This window comes from Talpa occidentalis, unplaced genomic scaffold (genome assembly GCF_014898055.3).
Source record: "Talpa occidentalis isolate TD23 unplaced genomic scaffold, MPIMG_talOcc4v2.1 talOcc4.6, whole genome shotgun sequence".
Taxonomy (NCBI): domain Eukaryota; kingdom Metazoa; phylum Chordata; class Mammalia; order Eulipotyphla; family Talpidae; genus Talpa; species Talpa occidentalis.
Window position 1 is genome coordinate 44,033,588 of NW_023604972.1, and position 9,442 is coordinate 44,043,029.

The window sequence follows — 9,442 nt, forward strand, 5'->3', positions numbered from 1 at the left end:
ACATAAACAGTGAATCATTAATGCAGGACTAAGTCATATATATGTGGGCACATGGCCACAAAAAAGGTGAATATTTAAAACCCAAGGATGTACAGATAATATTACTAATAAATATTAGGAGAAAAAGATGGTATAAATAAGATAATAGAGTATGTATGCAGATTTCCTTGTCAATGGATAAAAGCTGTATTTTTTGACCTGGAATTTTTAATTACAAAGTCTTGTTATATTTATAGATTTAATGGTAATCACTAAAATGAATTTGATAGCTTCTAAAATCAAATGGTCGATGAAAGGGAGAGAGGAGGAAATAGAGGTATGGTGATTAAATTGCAAAGGATTAAGTATATCAATAAAAGGTAATGAAAAGTACAAATAAATTTTTTCCAAATTACTAAAGGAAACAACCAATCTGAAAACAAGAAATCAGAGACTATATAGAAAAAAGATTTTAAAGGAGTAATAAACAACGTAATATTATAAATCATAGTAACTAATACATAGAGTTTACTACATTCTAGGCATTATTCTAAGCACAAAAATCCTATTAAATAAGTTTAATTATTGTCCTGCTTTATAGATGAGGAAACTAAAACAAATAGCATTTAAGTAAATTGTCCAAGGTCACATTGCAGTAACTGTAGAGGCAGTGAAATGAATGACCACAATGATACAAGGAAGAGCAGGAAGGGTTAGTATTATTTTATTGTAAGGTACTCATACTACTTATGAAGTAATTTAGCATTATCTGAAAATGGATTTGGATTAGCTGCAAATGTATATTGTAAACTCTAGGGAAACCACTTTAAAAAACCATGTATAATGGTTCAAAGATGCTCAAACCTTGAATTTGGATTAATGCACTGTACTGGGCACATCTGCACACACATGGCAGAGGCAAATGAGCATACTCTGGAAAAAGATAAATTTATCTTACTCTCAAAACATTTTTACAAGTAAATGTTTAAAAAACAATATCCAATACAAAAAGATAATGAAAAACACAAAATAACAAGACACCATAAGCAAGGACTTTAAACTTACTAAGGAGGTTCTGGTCTAGTAGAGTGTCAGTGGCAGAACAGGGAAATTTCTAGCATAAATAATTGTTAACTGGTAAAGGTAGTCAACTACTACAAAGGGTAAAAAAGGACACTACGGAGATTTTCATTTTTCAATTTTTTTGTTTTGCATTTTTAAAATTTTATATATTTCTTACATCACTTTTCATTTTTGCACAATATTTGCATTTTCATCTTGGTTATAGTCCCCATACAATTCCCGCCACCCTTGTTTTGCTCCTACTCCCTTCTCTCCCTGTTGTACTGTGTCCCTAGTTTATAGTTGTTTGTTGATTTTGATTTTTACTTTATTATAATTAGTCTTTTTCTTGGTCCCTTATTTAGGTTTTCTAAATTCCTGCTATGAGTGAGGCCATCTTGTATTTTTCTTTTTCTTTCTGGCTTATTTCATTGAACATGATCCCTTACTGCTCCATCCATGTTGCCGCAAATTGCATGAGTTTAACTTTATTGATTGCTGAGTAATATTCCATTGTGTATATGTACCACACCTTCTTGATTCAGTCATCTATTTTTGGGCATTTGGGTTGTTTCCAGCTTTCACCTATTGTAAATAGTGCTGCAATAAACATAGGGGTGCAGGTCCCCTGTATCCTTTGGGTAAATACCTAGGAGTGGAATTGCTGGATCATATAGGATAAGGGAGATTTTTAAAAGATAGTAAATCCAGAGGGCCTCCCTTGTGGCACTATTAAGCTATTGCCAGGCACTGTAGCATGAGTTTGATCCCCAGCAAGGGAGCTAACCCACACAGCGCAGTACACCTCTCCTGTTGCCTGCTGTTCCCCTAAGCAGTGTATTCTGGTAGAGCTGCTTGTTCTGCTCCCAATTCTGTCTCTGGTGAATCCTCTCACTCCCTGCACCTCTGGCCTGTACCCCTGTTCTTGTATGCATAAATACAAGATTTATTCATATGCATAAATAAATTGTTAACAAAAAGAAATAAAACAAAGGATGAAAGTTAGGTAAAAGGAAAATAATCCCTAATGGAAACTTCAGAAGTAAGATTGAAGAATAATGGAAGGTGGGCCTCCCCAGTGGAGCAGCGGTTGAGCGCTGGGTTGCGAAGCTGCCCGCAGCCTCTGCAGCGCCGGTTCGATCCCTGGCTGCTCCCCGGCCACCGGAATACGGTCCCACATGGCGCGCAGACCTCAACTGCCGCCCACTGCTCCCCTCAGCAGTGTGCTTCGGTCCTTCTGCCTGCTCTGCTCCCCGCTCTGGCTCTGGTGAATTCTCTCACCCTCCCGTGCTTCTGACTGTACCCAGTGCTTGTATAAATAAGTGGATGAATCTTTTAAAAAAAAAAAAAAGAATAATGGAAGGGATAAATTATAAGTATATCCTAATAAATACTGACTGAATAATTTTAACTATATATAGAATTAAAATGCATAACAGGAACATCACATATATCAATAATGATATAGATAGAAGGAAGATGCAGGTGTAACTGAAATTAAAAAAATTTTTTATGCATACAAGAGCTGGGGCATAGGCCAGAGATGCCGGGGGTGAGAGGATTCACCAGAGACAGAGTGGGGAACAGAACAGGCAGATTGACCAAAGTATACTGCTGAGGGGAGCAGTCGGCGAGTCAGGAGAGGTCTGCTGTGCCATGTGGGCTGCTTCCTGGCCGACGGGGATCGAACTCGTGCTGCAGTGGCTGTGGATAGCCTTATAGGCTGCGTCCCAACCCCTGCGCCACCAGGGAGGCCCCTGAAATTAAAATTTGTAATGTTCTTGCAGTGTGAAAGTACTCATTTGACATTAATAAATCAAGTTTGCATATTATAATACCTAGGAAAATCTCTACAAGACAATCTCTAAAGAATATATGACAAAGGAAGTCAAGAAAAAAGTGAGTGCAGCTAGGAAGATGATAAGTATAAATCCAAATATTTGAGTAATAACAGTAAATAGACTAAAATTTTCAATTAAATACAAACGCTATCAGACTGGATGAAATGAAAGACCAACCACATCTGTCTTAAAAACACACATCTTACATCTAAGGACATAAAAGGGTTAAAAGGAAAAAGAATTACATATATATGCCAGATAAATAACTTTGAAAACAGCTGGCATAACCATACAAGACGAGGTGTACTTTATGACACGGAGAAAAGAAAAAAAAAACACAGACGGTTATAAGGCTATAAAACGTTTATGGACTAGACTCAATATTGTAAAGTCATCAATTCTCTTCCCAAATTAATCTACATAGGGTTAATTAAATCACAATAAAATTCCTAGGGATGTTTTTGTGAAAACTGATAGACTGGTTCTAAAATTTACTTGTTTGTATGTTTGTTTATATATGTAATTGTTTTAAGATTTATTTTTTTATACAAGAACTGGGGTACAGGCCAGATGTACGGGAGGGTGAGAGGATTCATCAGAGACAGAGAGGGGAACAGAACAGGCAGACTGACTGAAATACACTGCTAAGGGGAGCAGTGGGCAAGATAAGAGAGGCCTGCTGTGCCATGTGGGTATCTCCCCCGCTGGTTGGGATCTGGTTCTAAAATTTAATTGGAATCCTGAAGTGGTCAAGACAATCACAGAAGACAAAGTCGCAGAATTTATTCTATCAAATATAAAAGTGACAGACTAGAATAAATATGATTGTGGGCTTTTGCCACAAACTTTAAGGACATATAACATTTGGACATATAACATATATTTAAGGACATATAACATATAACATTTAAGGACATATAACATTTAAGGACATTCATCAAAAGATGAATTCAGAGCAGTGAAGAAAACATGGTGTTTTCAGTAAATACATCTGGAACAACTGGACACCCATAAGGGAAAAATAAGACTTGATTATGTCATATATCATAATTAAAATCAATTTTAGGTGTAGAAAAATATAAGTATGAAAAGCACAACTAGTAAGCTTCCAGATAATAAAAGATTAATAATGAAAGCTAGGTAGGGTAAGACTTCTTAAATAAGATATAAGTGGTACAAGTCATAAAAGAAAACATTAAACATTTTACTACATTGAAATTAGCTATTTCTGTTTAGCAAAAGATACTATTAAGAGAGTGAAAAAAATCTTAAAGAAATTCAGTTAAAATTATAATTTTAATTATAATAATTAGAAATTCATGTTTATTTGGTGAATGTGAAAAAATCAAGGGAGGGGATAACATGCAAGTCAAGATAAAGTTTATCTAAAAGGTGAAGGAGAGGTTAGTGACTAGGATGGGGCAAAAAATGGGTTACTAGCAGTGTTATATTTCTTGACATACATGGTGGTATGTACATAAATGTTTGCATTCTAATAATCCACTGAGTTATAGTTTTGTGCACTGTCTACACGTTGGTTATACCTCAGAATAAAAAACATTGAAAATAAAATATCTAAAATTAACAACTCAGTGTTGGGGATTAATGACATATCAAGAAGAGAATTAGTGAACTAGATGATAGGTCAGAAGAAACCATGCAAAACGGCACACAGAGAGACTGATGGCAAGAAAAATGTAAGAGAGGAATTTAGTGAGAAGATTTAATATCTGTTAGCTGGAATCCAAAAAGCAGAAGCAAAAGGGAATGAATTTAAATAAAATTTGAAAGATAAAAAGCAAGAATTTTCCAGAATTAATTCAAGAAATCATGTATATATGTTGAAGGGGGCCTGAAAATTAAACATTTATCTATCGCAACAGATTAGAAAAGAGAACTGCAAAATAAATCCATCCAAAATAAATAAAACGGATGAAATACTAACAAACAAAAATTAATGAAATAGAAAGGAAATACATGATAGAGAAAATCAACAAAACCAAATGATTTTTTTTCTAAAGGTAAATAAAACTTAATATATTCTTAGAGTGAACGAAGAGAGAGTAAAGAACATTAACATAACAGGCCTAAGACTGCTATCCTTACAAAGGTATGCTTACAAAATGAGCTGTTGGCTGGCACCTGGGAACTTGGACTTCAAGAGGGTGCTCTTCAATTCCAGAACTGATAGAATGACTTACTTTGCAAATATTATTTTTATGCTCAATACCTGCAATCCTTTTGAGAGTCTGGATTTTGGTAAAAGGCAGCCTGAGGGGGCTTATATGATCAGCTCCCAATAAAACCTTGGACATTGAGTGTCCAATGAATTTCCTTGGTAGACAATATTACCATGTGTAGTCAAAACTCATTGCTGGAAGAAATAATTGTATCCTGTGTGACTCTACTGGGAAAGGATTCTTGGAAACTTGTACCAAGTTCTGGAATTCAACCCATGTGCCTTTTCCTTTTACTGATTTTGCTTTATAAGCTTTCACTGTAATAAATCATAGGCTGAGTACTATGAGTGCTTTGTAAATCTCAAAACCAGTGTTGGTCTTTAGAACTCTCAACACAGATTATAGACAGGCAGGCAGATAGACAGAGAGTAGCAACAAACACTTTAAAAATCTTGTTATATTCACGAGATAAGTGGCTATGCATATATAGTCATTTTTTTGTTTATTCTCCCAAAGAAGAAATTTATACTTCAAATCTCGTTATGAAAATAAAGCAAATATAAAACCACAGTATTTTTGGAAAAATGTAATCTTTAGAAAAATCTAATCTTTTTCAACATTTGATTGAAGCATACATGTATTTACTCACCTTTAGTAACTTGATTTCTCGCATAGCAATTTTTTTAACCATTTTGTCATCATCGCTTTCTAAAAACTTCTTGATGGCCACAATTCTTCCACTATCTTTATTCCTACATTTCATCACCATTCCATAGCTTCCTTCTCCAACCAATCCTAGGTTCTCATATTTTTCCATTTTAATTTAAGACCAGTAGGAATTTTTCTTGCTGTGGAAACCATTATTAACTCTAGTAAATGATGCTGAGTATGTTAATTTCTTCCACACCCACCTCCCAGAAATTTAATTCTTTCCCAAGTGTTTTCCATGTTAGAGCAGTCACTGTGTTTTCTCTCTCCTGTGCTTATTCACAATTTCTTCTTGTTTTCACATTTAAGCTTTGTTTTCACAATATTTGCACAAATTTCATAAGCAAGGCAGGCAAATTAAAGTTAGTAACTTTAAATTTAAATTACTAAATGGCATGTTAATGAAATTCAACATATTTTTAACTCAGATAAAGCAGTAATTGAACTATCAGTCAAAACAATTATGGCTTACTTTGGAAAAACACAATTCCTTTTCATTCAAAGGAATTTGTTTTTAATGAAGATAAAATTTATTTTTTATATCATATTTAAAGATCAAAGCTGAAAATCTTTAAGCCCTTTCTATTAAATAGGGAAAAATTTTTGCTCATAAAGTGATCACTTACTAAGTTAACACTAAGAAACTATGATAAATGATTTTTTTTAACTTTTCTTCTACGGTGTTAAATTCCTCAATTGAACTTACAGAATAACAGCAATGACATCATAGTTTATAAACAAATTTTCTAAATTAAATATTAGTACAACCAAATACAGTGTTTCAAAAATACTTTTAATGATTACTCACTATGAGATTGAATTTTGAATTTAGAAATCATTTACATCCTATTATATGGCATTTTCAAGGCAATCCTAATAAAATCTTATTTTAGTAATGGTTGATGATGGTCCAGCAATTATTCCATTACATATTTTGGAACAGAAAAAAAAATTTCAGTCAAAATACATGTAGATGTTAATTCATAAGGTTTGATTGCCATAAAATAGAAAAGTTAATAAGCTATGACTTCAAAATTAAACTTCTTAAATATGATATTGAAATTAAATTCCAACTGCAAATTGATTACTCCAAATTTATTCTCCCAACCGACTGCACAATTGGGTCATAGCACACTGAACCTATCTGCTTCTTTAAGAGGCATTGCCCACAAGACCTTAAAAGTATCATGAATTTATATTTAAGTCTCAATCCCAACATAGTCCTCAATATTTTGGAAGCAAAAATAGTCTTTCGGTAACTATACTCAAGTAATTCAGTGTTGAATTTTATTTTATCTGACAATATAGAAACACTCATAAAACTTGGAAAGAAAAAACAGTCTCATGTTATTGCATGCTTATGGCACTCTAAAATTAATTTACCCAAATTGTGAACTGTGATGTTTTACTCCTCTCCCTATTATAAATAGTACACTAACAAGGACAAAACATATCCTCTTGGCTCTGGCAAACCGTGCGATCCAATGTACACAATACATTTTTAGCACTTTTCAGTTAACAATTTAGAGTCTGTGTTATATATAACAGTTTAGGGTTTTATTACATGTACATATATATTTAATGGATATATGTATGCAAAAGAGATTATCCTCGTGGGGGGAAATGAAAATAAATCTCAGTCAAAACCAACTCTAATTATTTCATTAATTTACTACCAGTTTTAAGGGTAGGTTCTACCACAAACTGTTTGTAGGGAGTTTTCCTGACACTAATTTCCCATACATTTGACATTATAACTTCCATCTAATATCTATTACCTATTTTTTATAAAGAAAAAATTACTCATTGTAAGTCTATCCCGCCTTTTCTTAATTTCCCCCCCTTCCAAGAAAAAAGCATGTTTTAAGGATTAGACTTCAGGTTTATCTTGCCAAGGACAAAAATAACTGGAATCTATAACCTGGATCATTTTAACCATTTTGCAATTGGTGTCCTCACAATTTTAAAATGCAAAGTGAATAAAACTTACCTTAGCATATCTTAGATGTTCTGAAGCATAGCACAAGCTAACATATGCATATGATTACTCCAACTTTATTCTCACCAACTGCACAACTGGGTCACAGCACACTGAACGTGCCTGCTTTCTCAAGTGGCACTGTCCACAAAGACCTTATAAAAGCATCACAGTTTAAAAATCTCCTTGCTTCCTGAAACAGTTACTCATAAACTGTAACTTCTCCTGGAAGTAAGGGTAATACCAAGTGAAAAGAAGCCTGGTCTATAGGCAATGCTAGGTATTACCGGACATGTGCCATGTAAGCATCTGTCTTTACTACTATCAATTTAAATAATAAAAACTGTACTATTTTTTATTTTGTTCAAGACAGACTGAAATCTATTCTAGATAGATGACTGAGATAATGGAAGTTTTTTAAAGTATTGTACTTACTATTTCTTTAAAATCCTTTAGCGTGGCAAGACCCAGAGGTTTTCAACTTGGAAGTAAATTTGAGGTGAAATGCATCTCGCTCGCAGATCTAAAAGATGCTGACTAGCAATTCCAATGCTGTTGTGATAGATTTCTTCTGTGAATAGTCACGGGTCCTAGGTGAAGCTGGCAGGGAGGCAGATGGGCCTTGGCCCGCCGCAAGCTCACACTCTGGAGCACCGAGGGCCGCATGCTGTCGTTGTCAAGGCAACGACCTCACTCCGTCCCCAACCATTGGCACAAAGTCTCCAGAGAGAGGCACGGCCCAGGTCAGACTGCGTCCTTGGCTGGCACCAACACCTGTTAAGACCAAGACTTGTAAAGAACTTACCTGCGGTGGGAGGGCACCTGGAAGGTGCCCAGTCCCTGGAGTCCGTGAATCTATTTGGCTCCAGCAAGCTCTGGGCAGAGGCGTTGGCCACCGAGCTGCAAGGGGGCGGGTCTTCATGCGCTAGGCCCGCCCCCGAGTGCGCCAAGCCTCCCTTATTCTGATTGGCCAGAGCCTGTCGTTAGGAGCTATGATTGGCTCACCGCCAACCACCCCGCCCCTTTACCTGGCGCTTGGCTCAGGTTTGGTTCACTAGGGCGCAGTCGCCAAGCCTCGGCGCACTGAAGCGTTCTCGATTAAGGAGCCTCGGTTCTGCCTTCACCCGGTCACGACAGCACTGACTGGAGAGATCGGGAATGATCGATCAGTGAGAACTCTTAAGTTCCCAGTCATTTTCTCTTTAAATCATGAGAACTAAACGTTCTAGAAAACACTTTGATCCTTGGTGAGAGACTGTCCTGGAGAGCACACATTAAGGTATTAACTCCTTCTTATATACTAAGAAACATTTTGGTTTATAAATAATCTTTTTTTTAAAGATTTATTTATGCATACAAGAACGGGTACAGGCCAGAGGTGCGGGCGGTGAGAAGATTCACCAGAGACAGAGTGGGGAGCAGAACAGGCAGACTGACTGAAATGCACTGCTGAGGGGAGCAGCTGGCACGGCAGGAGAGGTCTGATGTGCTGTGTGGGTAGCTCCCTGGCCAGGGATCCAACTCTTGCTGCAGTGGCTGCTGTTAGCTTCATAGGTTGCCTCTTCACCTCTTGTGCCACCAGGGAGGCCCCTATAAATAACCTTTTGCAAGTTTGCTTAGCAGTATTTGATCACCTTAACCTGTTTAATATGGAGCTCCTGAAGCTGAGGACTATACCTGGAACGAGAGTATGG

At 36.1% G+C, this 9,442-nt stretch overlaps 1 protein-coding gene across 3 annotated transcripts in view; it reads right to left on the bottom strand.

The window, feature by feature from the left end:
• The window catches only part of CDKL2 (cyclin dependent kinase like 2), a 41,265-nt gene extending 32,593 nt beyond the window's left edge, over positions 1-8,672 (bottom strand). Inside the window, exons 1-3 of one of the 3 annotated variants that reach the window (XM_037529886.2) lie at positions 8,184-8,672; positions 6,579-6,653; positions 5,712-5,910 (exon numbers count right to left, since the gene is read on the bottom strand). In XM_037529886.2, coding sequence (XP_037385783.1) covers positions 5,712-5,879 — 168 coding nt within the window. In that variant the 5' untranslated portion in view covers positions 5,880-5,910; positions 6,579-6,653; positions 8,184-8,672. The remainder of the gene's footprint in view (positions 1-5,711; positions 5,911-6,578; positions 6,654-8,183) is intronic. The other 2 variants (XM_054688057.1, XM_037529885.2) reach the window with 2 other exon arrangements.
• Positions 8,673-9,442: the final 770 nt, after the last annotated feature.